This window comes from Excalfactoria chinensis, chromosome 1 (genome assembly GCF_039878825.1).
Source record: "Excalfactoria chinensis isolate bCotChi1 chromosome 1, bCotChi1.hap2, whole genome shotgun sequence".
Taxonomy (NCBI): Eukaryota; Metazoa; Chordata; class Aves; order Galliformes; family Phasianidae; genus Excalfactoria; species Excalfactoria chinensis.
In genome coordinates, this window is record NC_092825.1 from 3,045,249 (window position 1) to 3,065,959 (window position 20,711).

Sequence of the window (20,711 nt, forward strand, 5' to 3'; positions counted from 1 at the left end):
GAGGGGAATTGGTTCCCGGCTGGCTTAGCGGCCGGCTCATGGCGGCGGCGCGGTGACGGGTGAGCAGCGGGCGGTGGGCCCCGACCGGCACACCCCGCTCGGGAAGCCCGCTTCGTGTCCTGAGGGTGCGGGGAGGGAAGGCGTAGAGGTGGGTGGGGTGAGAGAAGGTCCCGTCAGAGGGTTTTAGGCCTATAGGGTGGGGGGGGGTCGGGCCCCTCAGTCCCGCTGCGCGGCCTGTATGTCTCACGGCCTCGGTATCTGCCCGCTCGCAGCTTAGAGAGTCTGTGGGTGTTCCATCCTTGGAGTTCAAGGCCAGGTTGGATGGAGCCCTATTCCACTGGAATTCCACCTCATTTATTTGTCTTTTGTTTTTGCTGAACGTGGCCCCCTTTAGGGCTTGCTGTCAGCTGTACCTGAGACTTTTCCCATAGCTTTAAATGCATCTCAGGTGTATCTTTAGCAGCAAACACCTGAGTTCCCTGTCAGATCGGTGAGAGCATGATCTTGTCGATGAAACTATAGGATTTCACTGTAGACTGTTCATCATAATATTGCAATAAGTTGAGAAACTTATTAAAGCAGGAGAGACTATAGTCCAGGCCTCATACAGACTAAATAATGGCCTTACACACATTGTTCTCTCTATCAGAGATCTGTTTATATTCACATTTTCCCTTCTACCTTTCATGCTAGACAAAGTAACGCTCAAGGTGATAGATTTCATTTCACCTTGCTGCTGGTGTTGTTTTGCTAATTTTATATACGTGCACGTCTGTGTATTTGCAAGGCCTTTAAACGTCTGGCAAATACAGTTACAACGAGATATTCCTTTTAAACCTACAGGGAGGCAAAAAGCAGTAATATTGAAGAAGGTGAATGAAGTGTGGATATGTTTGTGCAGATCACTTTTAATGTCAGCAGAGAGTAATTCTGCCTGGATCTTGAAGTTCTGAGGATCATGTTGCACTTGATGTTGAACTTGATTGTAAACCTCCAAATATTGGTCTGGGGTCCAGTGCAACTTCAGGACTTGAAATGATTGATACGTAGTGCTAAAGGTGTAAGTTTAGGATGTTTTTAACACCTATGAAGAGTATTCGTTACCTTTGGAGTGGTTATTTTTACACAGTCTTACCTGTAGTCCTGTATGCATAGTCTGCTACTATGCAGCAAAAAGCCCAGTGTTATTGCTTGGAATTCTCTCTGGCTTGAAAAAGAAAAAAGGCTATTTAAAAACATGATAACCAGACATACCTTAAATAGCAGCAGCTGGGCACTGGGTGTATATTTGTGACCTCGTCTGATTTATTTGTTATTGTTGTTGTTTTCTAGTTTTAAATTGAAGAGAAAATGTCACTTTACGACGACTTGGGAGTTGAGACCAGCGATTCCAAAACAGAAGGCTGGTCTAAAAACTTCAAACTACTGCAGTCTCAACTGCAGGTGAAGAAGGCAGCTCTCACTCAAGCGAAGGTATCGACTTCCTAACTTTGCTTCTTGTTATTAAAGATTCTTTCATACTCAGATCATTGAGAGTTCGTGACCTTGTAATACAGATTTGAGGTGATTTTGTTAGGATTTGTCTGTGGGTTTGTAGCAAAGGGCCTCACAAAACAGATGGGGGCACAAGATGGTCTTCAGCTCTGTTCTTGGAAGTCTGGCAAGATGAAAATTGAACAAAGAATTGGTGTGTGCTGTGAGCCTCAAATCTTGGTACTGCTTGAGCCAAAAGCTGATCTTCACATTTAGCATTGAAAATAATGAGGGTAGTTATTTTTTTTCTTGTTTAAAGTGTAATTAAAGGTTGTGCTGCACTTGAGAGTTGCCAGTGCTGCTTACCGGTCATTTATTATATAGTTGTTACTTATACATCTGCATCATTTTATGCTTTCTGTTTAAAGGGCCTTAGGTGCTAGATTACAAATCATTGTGCATTAGAAATACTCAGAGAAACTGTGTGTACATGGAAGGGAAAAGGAGTGTAAGCCAATTCCTTGAATTTAAGCTGTAAGCCATTTTCTCCTCTATTTATTGTGACAGTATTTCACCTCGTGCCTTTACACAGTACTGTTATTCTGTTTTGATTCTTGCAGTGTATGTTCTTTGTGATCTGTAAGGTCTAGAGTGAGATTACTTAAATACTGATACAGATGAATACTGAGACATGGCATTTATTCATTGGAATTGGCGCTGATTTACACTGCTAAAATTGACAGCAGGGTTTTTTGCTGTTGGCTGGAGCATTGTGCATGAATGAAATTGGAAATGGCTGCTGTGTTAGGTATTTTCTTTGTCTGCATGTGTACAAATACCCGGGCTGGATGTGATGCTGGGCAGCTTCATCTGGTAGTTGGTGACCCTGCACGTAGCAGGGGAGTTGAAGCTGGATGATCATTGTGGGTCCTTTTCAATCCAGGATATTCTATGGTTCTGTGAAATAGAGTACCGGTAATAGAAGAATAGAATAAGTTTGAAAAATGGACCAATAACATTTTGCTAGATGGTAAAACATGTCTTTAGAATAGGTTTAAGACCCTTCTTGGGAAAAAATCTGCTAGGTTCAACCTAAAGAGGTCCCCTGTGCTTTTAATGTGTGCTTTTCATCCTAGTGCACAGCATTCACCTATCGCTGTGTGTTTCAATGCATGCACAAGCAAAGTCTGATCTCTCTTCCTTAAAAAGAAGAAAGTGTGCTATTTTAGGTACTTTATGTGTTGGCTGTTTTTCAGAGTCAGAGAACCAAACAAACAACAGTACTTGCTCCAGTGATTGACCTGAAACGAGGTAGTTCTTCTGATGAGAGACAGATCGTGGACACACCGCCTCATGTAGCAGCTGGGTTAAAGGTAAGAACAAAACAGATGGGCTCCATCTGTTAACAGATGTTTCTGAATTGGAATACTTTGACAACCATCTCTACTTTATTTTTAAATGGTCTTTCCAAGTGCTAAAAGAACTGATTTGTTTTCCAGAATTGGAACCTCAGCTCAGAGGTTCTTTAATTAATGAGCATTTCAGCTTTTTACACACTTCCATGTGATACGACTTGGAAGCATCCTGATGAATGTGCAATTAAAATAAAACATTGCTCCTAACACATTTCTTCTAGACAGCTTCAGAATACTTTGCAAAATGGACAGGTAAATAACAAAGGTAATTGCAATGCACCAGTGTATAATGATATGAATAATTATCACAGTGATACAGTTGTGGAACCTTTGGAGGTCGTCTGGTCCAACAGCACTACTCAAGCAGGGATACACAAAACAGGTTGCCCAGGACCGTGATTCTATGATCTCAGCTGACAAACATCACTGTTCTCCTTTTTCTCTTTCAAGGATCCCGTACCTAGTGGTTTTTCTGCAGGAGATGTATTGATTCCTTTGGCAGATGAATATGATCCTATGTTTCCAAATGATTATGAAAAAGTGGTGAAGCGGCAAAGAGAGGAACGACAGAGGCAGCGTGAGCTGGAGAGGCAAAAGGAAATTGAAGAGAGAGAAAAGTAAGGCTTTTGTTTTAACATATGGCATATTGGCAGTGAGGTAAAGAATAGGCAGTTAAACGTACATCTCTGAAGAGTTTCAGGGAATTTCTTTGGGTTTAGCAAATAATATTATTTTAGAGTGTTTGTTGTCAATATAGCCTGACATCAGAAATGCCTATCAACACTCAAAGATAAATCTTTTCCCTTTTTACATACTTCACACTGGCCTTTGAATTCATTTCAGTTTTAAAGCATAACGAGCGCTGCCTTTACAAAGCATAGTTGCCTATTACTTCCTTCATGTTTTGCATTCAGTTTAAGTACATTATGTATTTATTTCTCTTACCTGTGGACAAAAGAATATTAATTTTTAAGTACTTCAGTGCTTTGTCTATGGAATAAGAAATCCCTTTAATCTTATTAAAGGTTTTGAATGCAGATTCAACTTCCTATTGAAATAGCTGGTAAAACATTAGCCAGGCAACAAGATTACATTTGGTTATTCTAAGTGAAACTGATAAGCAGTTTCACTGTAGTACAGATCATGAAGTCTGTGGAGTTACACTGTTTAAGCATGAAGACTTTTTCCTTTTAAAACTGATAATCGCTGCTTCAGATAGCCTTTGGTGGGGAATTTGAAAGGGAATCTCTACAATGCAGGATGATTCATTAACAGCTCTACTGCCATCCTGTTGCTTGCATCCAGCACCTCTTCCATTGTAGTCTTTCTTTCAGTGTCATCAGTTTGGGCTAGATTTATTCATAGGCTTCCTCATTTCCATACTTTATCCTTGATTGATTTGCAAATGGAAAATGATCTTGTTTTGAATTCATTTCCTGTTAAAAATAGGATAAAAACAAACAACAACAACAACAAAAACAACACTAAAAGTAAGGGTGTTTACTTACATTTTCATAGAAAGCACATGATAAATTGCTAATTCAATTGTCCAAATGCCACATAATTCGTATGGCAAAGGTAGTGTCATGAGTTAAAGCAGAGTTGACTTGGATTGTTTCTTATCCTGACTTGCTGTGTCTCCTAGAAGACGTAAGGACAGGCATGAAGCCAGTGGGTTTTCAAGAAGACCGGATCCGGATTCTGATGAAGATGAAGATTATGAAAGAGAGAGAAGAAAAAGAAGTAAGGGAGCTATTTATTAGTAGGAGGAAGAAACAAGGGACAAGGATGATGTGGTCACAGTCCTGGTTTGATGTATTTTGTGTTTCTCTTTTTCTTCAGTTGGGAAGCATACTGTTAACATTGGAGCCACTAGAATAAACCTGTTGTTTTATTACATTGTAGCTATTTTAATACAGTGTTTTTTCCTGTGGTGGAAGCTGTCATCTTGATTATTTGTGCCTTTCCACTGGTTTGTCAATACCTATTTTAACTTTACACCTGGTGTGGATTCCAGGAGAAAAGGGAAGCATGGGATAAAATGAAGCCATGAGAGTCACCATTGAGCTTTCACTATTGGTGCTTTACCAATTTGGTGACTACCTTAAAATGCTGCGTATTAAAATGGGGAGGGGGCTTTGTACTGTACTCTTATTATGTAGTTAAGCTTGAGCGGAGTATTGGCTTAATTGAACTGTTTTAGAACTGAAGGTTTGATTCCCTTGTAGCCTTTAACTTTGCAATTCTATGCAATATGTTGACTCTAGAAACAACATGTGGTGCATGATTGCAATATGAACTTCTTTGGTAAGCTTTTCATGCGGATCGTTCACTCTTGCTGCTGCTTTTGGAGCCAGCAGCTGTGTTAAACCTCAGTGCAGCTATTCCAAGCAGCAGAACCTAATCACACAAACATGTTCTCTTCCGTTTTACTCACAGGTATGGGAGGAGCTGCAATTGCACCACCCACTTCTCTGGTTGAGAAGGACAAAGAACGTAAGTACACCAAAATCCTGTTCTCTGAGAGCAGTAATATTGCTTAATTCTCACTCAGCTTTCTATTTAGTGAAGTCATCCTGTTGTTCTTTCCATGTGGTTCTTTCTTGTCTGGTGACCTGTTCTAGTTGTTTGTTGACTGCAGGGAGGCTGTGGGGAACCTATAATATTACTGTTTCCTGTCTCTGTTATAAAGGATTCTTTCTGTATAGCTGGAGAAGTGGTTTAGCAGGCTGCTCTGTTGTAACCGTGCCTGGTTACTCATTTGTGGTGTAAAAAAAGTGATGTTGAAGACAGGAGGATGAAAAACATCAGTGGTATGAAGAGAGAATTCTCCCATTGCCCTTTGCTTTCAGAGGTGCCTTATGAATGAGGTTGTCCACAATGAAAGGGTTGTCCTCAATGAGTTTGGGTTGAATATCGCAGTATTCCACTAGGTGGCAGAATCGTGCTGTAAGAACAGAATGCTAAGGGTTCTCTTTGTATATCTGGTCAAGTTTATAAATGACACGATGTGCTGCTCATTGTTTTATGCCCTTAAAGATAATAGTGCACATAAAGGACCTGCCAGATTTTATTTGAAAGAAGATTAAAATAAAATAATGGAAGTTTGGCGGTGTAAGTGAATGATATAATAGTGAAAGCATTTGAAGTGTGTAAACATTAGCAACAGAAAATGTTTTGAGTAAATAATTAGGAGCAATTGAGTAGAGTCAGGGAAAAATAAATATAGGCTGGAAATGTTAGAAATATCCTGAGGGGAGAGCTCTGTGAGATGAGCATACAAAGAAATCTTTGTGCTGCTTGTTACTTGATACCCAAAGCTAGACTGGAAAAACCTCAGAAAATAGCACTGTAGCAGAAGTGCAGCAGTTCAGTCCATCTCATGGTAGCCCACAGCTCTGCACAGGGAGCGGAGGGGAAGCTCTGAGCTCTGCTGTCTGTGACAGCTACAGGGCCAGAGGAAACAGCATGGAGCCATGTCAGGAGGGGCAGGGGCTGTTAGGGAAAGCTCCATACCAGAGGGTGGCACTGAGCTGCCAAAGTTCAAGAGGCATTTGGACAATGCCCTCAGACATGGGTTTAGATTTTGGGTGGTCCTGAGTGGAGCCAGGGGGTGGATTCAATGTGGGTCCTTTCCAACTCAAGGTGCTCTGATTTGAAATAGTGTTTTCTTTTTCCTCACTGTTCTTAAACTTCACATATGACATAGGGGGAAAGATATAAACAGTAGTTCACAATAAGGTAATTCAAAACAAATTCAGTTTAAAAGGCCATAAATACATTCAAGAGTGTGTTGTGCATATTTTCTTCAGTGCACTGTAGGCTTATGTTGTAGGTTTTTTTTTCATTTTATTTTATATTTTTCAATTTGACTTCTCAGTAGAAGATAGTAATCTAATGTAATCTGTATGATACGTATCTCTTCCCTGTGCTGTGTCTCTTATCAGAGGGATCTGTATAAATATTTTGGGTTGTGCTGATTCTTTTTGGAACACTGATTTCTCCTCTGTGTGCTTTCTTTACAGTCCTTTAGGCCTAAGATGTGTGTATTGATATAATGTCATAATTGTGTTCCTGATGAATGGAGCGTTAAGTTTGTTTGTCCTCTGTCTGGATAGGCGCACTGTAGTGCACATGGCTGCTTAATGTTTTTCTCAGTTTGATAAGTAAGAAGTTAATGGATATGTTACAGACTTACACATGTATGATATATACATATAAACTCATCATTTGTTCTATGACGAAAATCCAGAATAACTCTTTAAGTTTAAATCCTGTGGCAAGAGGAAGAAGATAAGGGGATGTTAAAGCTCTGCGTGCATAGGAAACGTTTGTCTGGATTTATGTGAAAGATGTTTTTGTGTAAAGCAGATAAGGTACAACTTGCAGATAGGGATCTTTCTCTAAATGAGCTGAGACTGAAAGCATCGCATGCTGGCATTCCTAACATGCAACATATTTTAGTGACAAAGCAAATGTCTCTTTTTCTTCAGCTGTAGCATCATTCCCATATGAAGATGAGTCAAGACCTCGGGCACCATCTTCCAAGGCAGCCATTCCTCCTCCAGTGTACGATGAGCCAGACAGACCTCGTTCCCCCACAGGACCTAGCAACTCATTCCTTGCTAACATGGGGTAAATGTTTGACATATTCACATATGGTGGAAAAAAGCATTAGAAGGTGACAGGAATGAAAAGTTAAAATAGTTGTCAGTAGAAGTAAATAACACATTGTATGTATATGGTTAGTCTGAGTGCGTGTAGACATAACTGACAGGATACAGAAAAAGCAGTGGATTTATTTGAATGAGAGAAATGCATTTGAGGTGTCTGTGTTTTTAAGACAAGTTCTGAAGCCACATTCCAGCATGAAGTGTTTATGGGTTGTACAGTCCAAGCTAATGTAGTCTGCAGGAAAGCAGAGGTGGCTTGTTAGTTCCACTAGGTTTCTTTTCCAGCTTTGTCCTAATTCTGTTATGTGCCTATTTCAACTCCAGTTTGTTTCTTCAGAAATTCAAAGCATATTTGCATGAGTGTGGGAACAGCTGTGGTTGCAAATCTGTCCGTTTACTTTTCTGCTTGGGGTTTGTGTTGTGTGTGATGCTTGTGTTTCTACAGTGGGTGGCAAAATGAAGTCAAATGTATGGTTAAAAATAGCCCCGAGACCTCATTTGAAAGGTGTAATGGTTAGCTGTGTGCTCTCTTTTCAGTCATACAAGGTGTTGCAGAAGTGCAGACTCGATATGATCCTAACTGCATGCAGGACAAACACAACCATAAAAGCATAGTTTATTACACTGTTACACTACATTTATTTTTGGAGACAGTTTTTCAATCAGTTTTTCAGTAGAAACATCATTTTTCTGGGCAATGTAAAAAAACAAAACAAAAAGACCCGTGCAACTGAAGTAGTACTGGTGAACCCATTTATGTGTTGCTACCTCCTCTATTTAGCACTACGCTGGGACCTTCACTTCATTGAAGGAGTTGCTGTTATATTTTGCTTATACAATTGACTACTGTTTATTCTGTGGCTTAGTGTTTCAGATTTCAAGCATTACAAAGTCAGGCCTTTGTATGTGTCATGTAGTCACTGATCCAGTGTTTTCTGTGTTATCTTAAATGCCTCTTGGTAGAATGGAAGTGACTTAGTGTACATTATTTACTGTGGTGTAAATTACTGTACCATGACATTTCTTTTATGCCTTGGTCTATCCAGCTATGTGCTCCAAAGAAATGCCAACAAAGATGGTACTTTTAGTAGATTAGAGAATTATTACATTAGTAAGCTCTTGAAAATCCAGAAAGAAGAGCTGTGTTAATTAATACTGAGAATATCCAGGTTTGTCATAGGAAGCGCTAACAAAACCACATTCTTTGGATCTATGCAGACTTCAAAGCAGTAGGTAGTTTAATGTGATCTAATGGGGGAAGCAGATGGTTCCACACCTGCCTTTTCTCTCAGTCTTTTGATGCCAGCCACTGACAAAAGGTTAGAAACTGGACTAAATGGACTTTGCATGATGTGTGACTTGCTCTGCTACTAGAACTTTGAATGTGTTTGGAAAAGTGTGAACAACTTTTGAGTACTTGCACACTCTGGAGAAATGCAATGATGATGTTATTATAAGAAACCTTTACTAACTCATGGTTTTGTTCTTTTTGCAGAGGGACAGTAGCTCATAAAATCATGCAGAAGTATGGTTTCAGAGAGGGCCAGGGGCTGGGAAAGCATGAACAGGGGCTGAGCACAGCACTCTCTGTAGAGAAAACAAGCAAGAGGGGTGGCAAGATCATTGTTGGTGATGCTACAGAGAAAGGTAATCTTGTCCTGCACCAATAACTTTGTGAAAAATGATTGTGGGAAATAACAGTTTGTGGTCAGTGTGACCTCCTGGATTTCTGTTAGCCCTTGGTTCTAGCAGAAAATACTACTTAGTTGGAACAATGCCTTGTGCTCCTTCTTGTGGGAACTTACCTTCACAACATTTTATTGAAGTGGTCTTCTATTAATTATTTTAACTCATCCTCCCTGTGAAGCTGTTCTTCTTTAGTGTAGAGGGGTTGGCCTCTTTTTCGTGTCCTTAGTGATAGGACCAGAGGGAATGGTTTCAAGCTACGGCAGGGGAGATTCGGGGTGGACATTAGGAAGTATTACTTCTCAGAAAGGGTGGTCAGGCACTGGAATGGACTGCCCAGGGAGGTGGTGGAGTCACTGACCCTAGGGGTGTTCTAGAAACCTTCTATCTGTACATTCGTACATTCACTTCAGTGAGTGATCCTGCTGCACTCCTGCTGGCTTTTTTCCCCTATCATGTGTGTTAGATAATGCCCTCATTTCCCTGCTGTTGTTTGATCTAGAAACAACATCTCCACTTACTAGAACACCACAAATCTGAACACAAGTGTTGGAAATCAGGAGATCTGTTTTTTAATTCTTAGTGGATCTGATGCAGTTTTAAACTCACAAATGATTTCCCTCAAGGAAATAGGACATTGTCTATGATCTTTGAAGCAGTGATTCTTTTGCATATTGACCTTCCAAGTAGCTACAGGATCTGAAGTACTCTTCCTCACCAGTACAAAACTATGCTTAATGGTTTTTATTTCACTGTTTGCTAACAGTAAGATTCTGATTAAAGCCTTCATATGAGCATTAGTCTAAAATGATTCCATGATTAACTTTTTTTCTCTTCCTAGCAGATGCAACCAAGAAGGCAGATTCTAATCCACTGACTGAGATACTGAAATGCCCAACTAAAGTGGTCCTACTAAGGGTAAGTTGTGATTGAAGCTGTGTCTTGGTGTTTCCAGCACGCACAACTGATTCAATTGCTAAAACCTGCATTCCTGTTACAGTGACTGTACAGTTTGGACAATTCTGAACTGCACCTACATGATGCTCTGTGTGTTGTGGAGAAAATGTATCACAGGAAAACATACAATTTGTGACTGTATATCAACTTTGGTTTAGATTATACAGGGACCGTGTCACAGTGTCTTAGTATTAGGGAACTGTCTGGGCTCTGGAATGTGACCAAATGGTTCTTGACCTGGTAAACAATAGCTTAAGTTATTCATAGTCACAGTCGCATGCATCCGTGATTTATCTACATAATTGTCTATTCAGGCTGCATCCAATGACTTACATTTATTGTTTAAACTTTCAGAATATGGTGGGTGCTGGTGAGGTGGATGAAGATCTGGAAGTTGAAACTAAGGAAGAATGTGAAAAATATGGCAAGGTTGGGAAATGTGTCATCTTTGAGGTAAGACAGAATCTTTTCTCTTGTTCTGGTTACTCCAAAAGTTGAACTGGCCATTTGTCTTTCATGACTGGCACACTACTGCTGTGAAGGAGCAGCATAGATTAGAGGATATCAAAGGGTCCTTTGTTGTGTTGTGATTCCAATGTTTCCAATATTTGTGAAGTGTGAGCTCTGAATGTCAGAAATAGCAAAATTGTGGAGTGTTTTGGAACTTTTTCTAGTTCCTCCTGCTAAATTAATCTTTCACTTTGAGATGCTTCTAAGTTTCGATTACTGAAACTTTTCACCCGAGCTGATTCAAAAGGTTTCCATAGAGAAACAGGACTCAAGTTCGGCAGTCTTCAACCTCCCTTTGGCAACTGAAGAATTGAATTACATTGGCTTAATTTTACATTCTGCTTTTGTGAAGAAGTGCAGTGCAATGGTTTTGTTACTGTTCTAATCAGATCTGTTGGGGTTTCATTTGTTTTGTTTTTGGGTTTTCTTTCAGATTCCTGGTGCCCCTGATGATGAAGCTGTAAGAATATTTTTGGAGTTTGAACGGGTTGAGTCTGCAATTAAAGGTAGGTTATTAAACTGTGTCATATGAATTTCAGAGTTCACCTCTTCAAAGAGATTAAAACAGTCTCGCTCATTGGACTCAGATTTTTAGTTGCTGAATTGCTGCTTGCTGACCTCTTTTTTTTTGTTGTTGCAATTCTAGCTGTTGTGGATCTAAATGGAAGATACTTTGGCGGCCGAGTGGTGAAGGCTTGTTTCTACAACCTGGACAAGTTCAGAGTACTGGATCTGGCAGAGCAAGTTTGATTTTAAAAATCTAGCTCGAGGTGTCACTGTTTTGGCAATCATGTTTTCAGCAGTAGGCTGGGAAAAAAAAGAAGAGAAAGTAGCTTTCCTAGCAGACTGGAAACAAGCCTCATTGAATGGATTTTTCGCATTCGTTGTGACTTCATTTTTTTGTAATATAAAGCCCTTTGAAATTAAGATTCACGTCTGTTGTGTTTTTGAATTGCACAATTCTGCTTATTGCTCTGGGAATCCTTGGTGTTTTGAACTTTTCATCCCTTGACTTCAATTATTTTGCAAACCCACTGCTGAGGAAATGCTTTTGTCTGTATTCCTGTTTTCCTTGTTCTGGTGCTTCTTCACAGTTTTCCTGTGCAGCATCCACTGTAAGTGGGAAGCTTTGGAAAAGGACTGTGTGCTATTATGCTTCTCTTTCCTGATATTACTCTTGCTGGTCAGTCCTCCATCTCTGCACACCAGAGTGATTTGGGGTCGTTGGACAGTTGGCAGCTAGTTTGTTCTTTCCTGACTTTAGCACAATATTTTCTATGCCAGAATGGAGACTAAAGTAACAGGGAGTGAGTTTTTGTTTCTTCCCAAGTCCAAAGAAAACACATTTAAATAGAGGGAAATTGAAAGAGAAAGGAAATAAAAAAGGCTTAGGCATTTGAATCAGAATGAGTGGACTGTTAGCAGATGCTCTACACTGTCAGGCAGTCTTTGCTAGAAAGCCAACCTTAACTGATTGCAGGTACTTAATGAAATGCTGTTTATATAACTGAGAGAAATTCATTCTTTCATCTGGCCACCTATCATGTTCTCAATTCTTCTAATGTAGGTAACTAACTTCTAATTGATTCATGCCTAAGAAGAATGGAGTGGAAGAAGATGTTCATAGAAAAGTATGAAGAAATGACAAACTAAACTTCTAAACACTGCAGCTCTTTGCAGTCTGGTGTAAAATAGTATGTAGCATTCTGCTCCTGGTTTCGTGTTCACCTTTTGTTTGGGAGCAGTATGTGACAAAGGTGGCAAGGGAAGGCTGTGCAGTGATGGTGGCTGTGTGCTCCATTGCATTTACAATTCCCACTGAAGCTGTGTGGGTATTAAAATGGAAGGGAGCTTTGAGGGCATTTTAGCTGTTCAGAAGCTGATGCTGGATGTCTTTTTTCCTGTTATACACATGTATTTGGGGGAGGGGATGTAGATCTGTAGTTGATCAATGCTGTGAGTATCTCCAGTTCTTGCCTTTTTATTAAGTTTTGGCTGCAGATCCATACGACAGACCCTTCGTCTTGTTTCTTGCTTATCTTGTCTGCTTGTGTTCCAACAACCCCTGTACAAACATTTGCCTGTAAAAGAGAAAACAATTTTTTTTTTAAAAAATAACAACTTGTATTTTACCTACCGTGTGTCAGCTTCCTTACTGTCCTCTTCTGTTACACAAGGCCTTCCCTCCAAGGTGTTGGCAGTGGCTGTAATCCACCATTAGAAGATCCTCAATGCAGCAAAGGTGAAGAACCAACCTGACTAATGCTAAAACCACAGGTCTCGGGGCCATAACAGAATTCAGATTCTATTAGCTCTGCTGTTAGTTTTCTGTTTGACCTTGAGCAATATACTTTAAAGCTCTTTCTACTATGTAGTAAAATAAAGAAATTAGCCTAATAGCCGTTAGCATATATTTGCTTACAGGAGTTAAACAATTTGAATGTCATGCTGCAGAAAGTTACATGCTGGTAATCCATTTATTGTGATGTGAACATAACTTGAAACAGGAAAATAGGCTTTTATTTCAGCAAATACCGCTGTTCTGAATGAGTAGCTGTTAGCACTTCCTGAGTTTACAGACTTTTTCTTCTAACTGGCTTTTCTGCCTTTTTAATCTGTCGCACCAACTTCTGAGCTTCCAGTTTAATGCGTTCAAAGTCTTCTGTTTGCTGATAATTGCTTTACTGGCGAGCTCTATGCCATTCAGTTATGAAGATCATTGTCAGTGTTTAAGACTAAGGCCTTGCACTTATCTCTGTAAATACAGAGAAAGCAGCTTGTTGGTTTAGTGATCCGCATAGGGGAGATGCATAAATAAATATTTATTTATCTGTACCATGGGGTCACTAAGACAGCTCACCTCCTTCTGTGGTGTGAGCAGATATACGTTGTCTTAGTTGCATTTCAAGCTTCGTTCATTATAGGTAGTAATTTTGCTGGGTGCAGCAGAGTTTAGTGATGTTGGAGCATGGTTTGTGAGCTGTTGGCCTCTAGGTGCTGCTACAGGAAACACAAACACAGAGCCCAAGTGGAAACCTGAAAAGGGTCAGACATACTGACCATGGTCCTTAGTCTAAGGCCTTACAGGTAACTTGATATAAGTCAGGTAGTTAGCAGAAAAGCATTCTCTTTTTTACAAATGCATATTCTTCCACTTTATCTGCGTTGATGTGTTGGCTCAGGCTTTGTCAGATATGACTTGCATGGCCTTTAAAAATGTAGTTAGTGAATTCTCTACTTCCTAACTCCTCTGGAAGCTGTTGTTATTGATTTTCAGGTTCTCAAATTCCATTTCATTTAACACTTTCAGCTCTTTCTGCTTATGCATCCTTTTTTCCTTCCATAATTTGTCAGCACCTTTTCCAAAAGCAGCACAGCACTTAATTTGGAGTTCTGTTACGCCTATGAACTTTTACTTGCACTCATTTCTTTGTCTTTCTGTACTTGAAGCTGTGCGCTGACTTTTTCTTCTGTAAGGTATATTGTAAATGTAACTTCACAACTGTTGTCTAGAGCAATAACATTTTTGTTTCATTCTGTGTGATGCCTTAAAAAACCATGATTACAGAAAACAAATAGAATGACGGCCTGTTACATTTTGCCTGATTGCTATTTTAAAAGCAGGGAAGCACTGACTTTGATGCCTTTGTAGTTTTTAGTTTTTATAACCTCCAGGTTTCCTTTCTGAGCGGTAACAGCTATTTCAGAGCCCATCATTATGAACATCGGTTATGACTGTATTTTCTTACGTGCGCTGTTCTGTATTTAGCTTATGCTGAATTTCATCTGTCAGTTCATCACTTGCCCACTTAGTGTCAGACTGAAGAAATCTGATGAGCCTTGCGCTCAAAGGGAATGTGAAGTTTTAAATTACTGTTGTCAAATGTAAGCCCGACGTGCTAATATTATATGAAGGATGAGAGTTGTTGCCTCAAAATGTTATCTAAACAGCCGTGCAAAGAAGGAAGGAGGCAGCTAAAATGTGTCTTGCCCAAGGTCATGCAAAAGGTTGGTTGCAGAGGTGAGATTATACCCTATAGCCCTATATTTGCAACTATGCAACTAAAACCCAAATTCCTTCAGGAGGAGTTGCTTTTTATTTAAAGGCAGAAAATGGTAAGTGCTCCTAGCCTTAAACTTAGACTTTATAATGACCTTTTTCCTTAATTGCCCAGCATTCATCAAAATAACACGCTTTGTACTTCTGATGCTCTTTTCTGTGAGGCAGAACTGTGATGTAGTAAAATAGTAAACAGTCGTTGATTTTATAGAGAAGAAAATTTGAGATGAGCCGTGCAGCAGCAACAGGAATGTCAACCACAGGAACAAGAGGCTGAAATTCCAGGCCCTGCTGAATCAGCTTGAAGTTGTTAATTCTACAGGTGATTCTGCTTGTATGCTATGCTGATCCATGCACAGGTACGTTGCAGTTTACCTCATGTTGCAAATTACATCTTTTTAGAAGGCGAAAGAAAATTATTATGGCCTCTTCCACTTCTGCCAGCAGATGCAGCAGTAAGAATATAGCACTCAAAATAACTTCTAATTATTATTTGTTTGTTTGTTTGTTTTCTTTTTCCCAGTTTGAGAAGTACCAACAAACAGGCATGGCCAGCTAGAGCTGCTAGTGAAAAGTCATACAGCACCAACATCCAGGAAGTGCTTGTATTTGTCTTCTGGATCTCATCAGAAATCAGTGTTATTGGACTATCAATGTCCATCTGGTCCAGCCTCTGTTTAAATAGGGACACCCAGAGCAGGGTGCCTAAGACCATATCCAAGCAGCTTTCAAAGGTCTGCAGGGGGGGGGAATACGACCACTCTGGACAGCCCAGGCCAGTGCTCTGTCACCCATAGAGCATAGAATGTACTTCCTGATGTTCAGAGAAATCTCTTGTGCTCTGATTTGTGCTCACTGCTCCTTGTCTTAGAGCTGGGCACCACTGACAAGAGCTTATCCCCATTCTACAACATTCCCTTCAAATAGTTTTAGGCAGTGATGAGATTCCCCCTGAGCCTTCTGTTCTCTAGGCTGAGAGCTGTTTCAGCCTTTTCTCAAAGGAGAGAGCTATTTCATCTTCATTGTCCTTTATTGGATACTCTCCATTATGTCCATCCTGGACTATACTGTGGAGTCCAGAACCGGACCCAGTACTCCAGGTTCTTCACCAGTGCTGAGTAAACCATATGTGACCACCTGCTGGTCACATTCCTCCACCTTTTTGGCATCAACAACACACTGAGAATCATAGGGAAGATGATTTCAAAGGCCTTCCTGAAGTCTTGGTAGACAATTATCCACTGCTCTCCCTTTGTTTACCATTCCACTTCACCATACACGTTAATTAAGTTGGTCAAGCGTCCTTTCCCTTGGTGACCTCATGCTGAATGCTGTTAATGATTTTCTTGTTGCTCAGATGCTCGTGATTTTTTTCTAGAATTTGCTGCTCCAGAATCTTAAAATATAAATGAAAATTCTCTGAAGAATTTTGGAAAAGAATAAGAGCATCCATAGAGCTGAGGGCTGCTAACAGATGTACCAAGTGTTGATAACGTTTTCCTGACTGTAACCTTGCTTCTTTCCCTAATAAATCAAGAGCTGCTTACGGTTGCAGAGAACCAATCGTGTTGATTACAAGCACTCTCTGTTCCAATAACTGCAGTACTGTGTGGTAATGACTGGGCTCTGGGTGAATTCATACCTTTAATTGATGAGACACTTGTCCTTAGAAGAGGAATAGAGATTTGATTGCATTAGCACTGCACTCAGTTTGTTAATTTGCTGCCAGCAGAGAAATGAGAATATACAGTCTCTCAGGAACTGCTGCTTTGAAAACTCTCCTGTTCGTCTGTCTACATTTTTTAACGTGCATTTGCATGTAGGAGGAGACCCTCTGAGCTTCAGAATTGTATTTGTCCTACAGGCAAGGCTTCCATTAAATGACTTTTCACCCTCAGATGTTTTTCTCTTGGAGGGTGGTGACACACTGGAACATGTTGCCCAAGGAGGTTGTGGATGCCCCATCCCTGCAGGCATTCAAGGCCAGGCTGGATGTGGCTCTGGGCAGCCTGGTCTGGTGGTTGGCAACCCTACACATAGCAGGGATGTTGAAAATGGGTGATCATTGTGGTCCTTTTCAACCCAGGCCATTCTGTGAAGACTTCATTCTAGATGCATGGAAGCTAAAGAACAGTCACATCCCAACCAGTTTGGGTTATGTGAGTGGTCATTATTTTGTCACTGCTTCAAGGCCTGCCCTCTGTGAATGGAAATATTGTTTGCACTACTCTGGTCACTCTGGCAGCCAGCTTTATGTCTTTATATAAAGTAAAAGTATATAAAGTATATAAAGCCAGCTTTATATACTTTCCTAAAGACTGAGATTTCAGTTCTAGCTCAACATATGGACCTCAGAACAAAGAGGTGATGATCTGATCTCTTCCCCACCTCACCTTTCCCCACCTCCCCAGCATGTTACTGTAAGTAGAAAGGAGACACAACACATAAGAAGATCAGACTGACCCTTGTAGATGGAACAACAACAAAAAGCAATCCACAAAGACGGTCTCTGCAGCATATTGTTTGCACAGCACCACTAACATCTGATCATTGGTTGTTACAGGACTTGTGCACAGCCCAGCTGAAGATGGGCAGGCAGCTCCTAGAAGGAAACGTGATACCCTTTCTTTTTCTAAACATTGGCTTGCTGTGGTGCTCTGGAGGAATAACTGGGCTGACAAAGGAGACAGCACTGGTGCTTACGGTAATGAATGAGATATATATGTGGATGTTTTGAGGTGCTGTGAATAACTGGTCTGTGAGAGAGGAGGTGAATCTCAAGGGAGGTCTCATATCTCCCTGTTATCCATTTGCACAGTGAGTTTGAAAATGAAACTTTACCTTAGAGGACTGCAGTGATGTTTTATGCATCCTAGAGGATGATAGAATTGTTCAAGTTTGCAAGAATTGGCTGATTTGTTTATAATGTCAGCCAGCTCCAGAGCACAGAAGCCTTAACTCCTGTGCAGCTCCATGCTTACTCATCAGTATGTGTCAGGAGCAACAAATGGGCAGCTGCTTCTTTCTCCTCCTCACCAAAGGACCTGTGAACTCTGAAACATTCTTATAATGACTGCTTGTGTTGGTATGATTGCCTTTCTCTTTCTACAAGCCAGCAGGTATATGTGCTATATGCCTTCAATATCCAGAGTGATTTTACATGCTATTTATTGCTACAAGTTTAGTGTTACTCGAGTTGCAGTGCACCAAATTAGTGGTAAGGAGGAGAAAACAGATTCAAGTCTGCAGGGCTTTTAACTGCTGGAAAAGGTTGTACAGACCTACCATGTCCACTCCTGTGTTCCTCAGGAGAGAGGAATATGACAAAGCCCATCTGTATGCCAGACATGGGGTGGGAAATGGACACTGAGGAAGATCAGAGCAGATGAGACCCAAAGGAAACAAAGCAGTTAATTGGAGAAGGGATAGCACGCACACTTGTGCAGATTTCTCCTCTCACATCTGCTTTCTCCAGTTTCTGTACCACACAAATGTGTATGGTGTTTCTTTTTAAGTAACAGAAAGTAGGTTAATCCCAAAGCACAAAGCTTGGTTCCTTGTTCCTATTGTGTTAGTTTAGGAATGCAAGAGTTCAGCCATACATCTGCTGCTGGTCACCATGCAGCATTAATGCAACCTAAGCTCAATAGGTGGGGGACAGAAGCTGTGCTCCCCTTCAGCTGTGCTCCCTGTGCAGAACCCCTCTTTGGCAGGCATGAAGGCTGGTATTCCCCTATATCTTCTAGCAAGAGTAGCATCTCCAGTACTAAATTTTGTTCACAACATAAACCAGATAAAGCAGGTGCCAGAGGTTTTACAAGGATGCTTTAAGCAATACATGCTTTACTAGCTGATAAAGCACAAGAGAACCTGAGCTATAAAGAAAACAAGGTATCTCACAGGAAGACAACCGACCCTTTTCTTGTTTCTCTTCTACCTCTCATTCCTCCTGTAGGAAGAACATGTTTTTCCCAAAGCAGTTTTTAAGCATCACCTCACAGCCCTTTTCTTGTTTTTCAGTCTCTAAGACGTGATCTCCTGCTTCCATCCGAGACAGCTCAGGAATCCATGTGGTCCTGCCAAGGCAAAGGTCTTCAGCTCTTCACAGATCTCTCCACCTCTTGCTGCGGGCAGAAAGCTGGGTAGTGTTTTTGGACTTTGCTGCTTCAAACTTGTAAAACTTGTATAGCAACTGTGAACCAAAACTCAAATGATACTCTAGCAAAACAAGCCCATGCTCCTCCAGCAGCACCTGCTCCTCTTGCAAGGATGGGAAGGGGAAAATGGATGGATTTTGAGCTGTTGGAGGCACTTCAGGAGAACAGTGGGGTTATGCAGTTGCAGAGGTTCACTGTCATCACTGGGAGAGGATATGAGTTGGAACTGTTCCCAGTGACTCTTCTTCCTTCTTTGTGCATGTGCGAGGCATATAAAGAGCTTGATAGGGAAGAAACTTTATGGAAATGAAATGCACTCAAGCCAGGATTCAGGTATTTGCTTCAAACATAAACGTAAAGAGGAGCATGCAGCCCAGCTCCATACAATGCACCAGTTAAAGCTCTGCACGTCATACCATATATAGCACAACGCGGCTGCTTTTGCAAATGAAGTCCCCAGAGCATCACATTCACCTGCAACGTCTCAGCTCTTCAGAGGAAGTCAGGAATTAAGGATTGAGAAAGAGAAAAAAAAAGTAAGTCCTGAAAATATGGCCATCTATCACGGTGCTGCTCATGTATTTGCTCCCTCACTTTGCTCTGCCAAAGTGTTCTGGCTTAGTCTTATTTCTATCCAACAAGTTGCTTTATCTGTGGACATAGCCTGATGTTCTTTGTTTTTCCTCCAGCATTTTTTTTTTAGGCAAAGCTCAAGAAATATTAAATAAAAACACAAGAAGGCTGAGGCTTTTTGTATTATGAACATCGTGACATTGGCGTTGATAAAACCAATGCATACATCAATCAGAAAGAAAAAACGTAAAGCCTGGATTCACCTCTCAGGGGGACTTGGTGAGAAGGAATTGATTAGTTGTCAGTCTGGATGCATCAGAAGAAGGATGTAGGTGTTTCTCTCCGTGCTGGGGAGGAGTGTTGCAGCAGTTCAAAGCCATGGAAATCAATGGAAATATCCCTGGAGAAGAGAGGCTGGGTTTGCATCGAAAGAGCACAATCACATCTAGGAACCTGCTTGAGCAGGCATCTGCAAGAAAGCCGCTAAGGTATGTATCTGGCAGCGGGTGGTACAGTTGCAGTAATTACTGCATGCAGATCACTCATGGGAAATGCTGTCCAGTTCCTTACAGCACTCTTGGGCCTTTCTTTCTCAAACCCAAAAGCCGATTACTGCAGTCAGAACATGAGACTGGGGCCCAGAGCTGTGCAAGGGACCAAGAGCACCTTTACCTAAGTCTTTGACCCGCATCTCTCTAATCCAATCTTCTCATGACACCTTTATAGAGCACCTAATCTTTGTGATATGAGGATGCCAGCTCTAATACCAGGCTAGCAAAAATAATCTGTCTAGGTCAGGTTGCAGTGCATGTGGAGCCTGACTGGAGAGTCTCCAAGAGCTGCTTGTTTCTAACCTGTGCTGCACCTTAAACTCTGACAGCCTGGTTGTGTGCTGTCTGCTCTCCCAGCACAAACACTATTGTTACTGCCGTTGACATAGTAAGAAGCCATAGGCCTCTCTGCAACTTTCCCTTCTGCTAAATTTTCAAGGCTGAAGCATCAAACTTGTTATCAGCAGCTGCAAAACAGAGCTTGGAATCAGGTGTCTCTGCTACCTGGAGCACAGGATGATTGGGAATAGCCTTGGAAGAAGTGAGGATGCGGACTGAAAACCGAAGACTCGGGGCTATAAACAACACACAGGTTGGCCAGTGGCTGGTCACTGATGTGCAATTTTGGGAGCTAAGAAAGACTGGCTTAGGAGAAC

At 41.0% G+C, this 20,711-nt stretch overlaps 1 protein-coding gene across 5 annotated transcripts; it reads left to right on the forward strand.

The window, feature by feature from the left end:
* Window positions 1-14,307, forward strand: RBM17 (RNA binding motif protein 17). 5 transcript variants are annotated; one of them, XM_072361439.1, is made up of 12 exons: window positions 1-59; window positions 1,333-1,473; window positions 2,730-2,846; window positions 3,339-3,505; window positions 4,534-4,631; window positions 5,328-5,384; window positions 7,382-7,523; window positions 9,057-9,208; window positions 10,092-10,165; window positions 10,559-10,657; window positions 11,148-11,220; window positions 11,361-14,307. In XM_072361439.1, the coding sequence occupies exons 2-12, from the start codon at window positions 1,351-1,353 to the stop codon at window positions 11,462-11,464; spliced, it is 1,206 nt and encodes a 401-aa protein (XP_072217540.1). In that variant the 5' UTR covers window positions 1-59; window positions 1,333-1,350; the 3' UTR covers window positions 11,465-14,307. The 5 variants fall into 5 exon arrangements, with proteins under 5 accessions (XP_072217540.1, XP_072217538.1, XP_072217543.1 ...); XM_072361437.1 differs by having other exon boundaries at window positions 10,089-10,165; window positions 11,361-12,845; XM_072361442.1 differs by having other exon boundaries at window positions 4,537-4,631; window positions 10,089-10,165; window positions 11,361-12,845.
* Window positions 14,308-20,711: the final 6,404 nt, after the last annotated feature.

Coding starts and splice junctions, on each gene's coding strand:
- RBM17 (XM_072361437.1), top strand. CDS start 1,351: ATGTCACTTTACGACGACTTGGGAGTTGAGACCAGCGATTCCAAAACA. Junction 3,506..4,533: donor GAAATTGAAGAGAGAGAAAA/GTAAGGCTTTTG, acceptor TGTGTCTCCTAG/AAGACGTAAGGACAGGCATG. Junction 11,221..11,360: donor GGTTGAGTCTGCAATTAAAG/GTAGGTTATTAA, acceptor TTGCAATTCTAG/CTGTTGTGGATCTAAATGGA.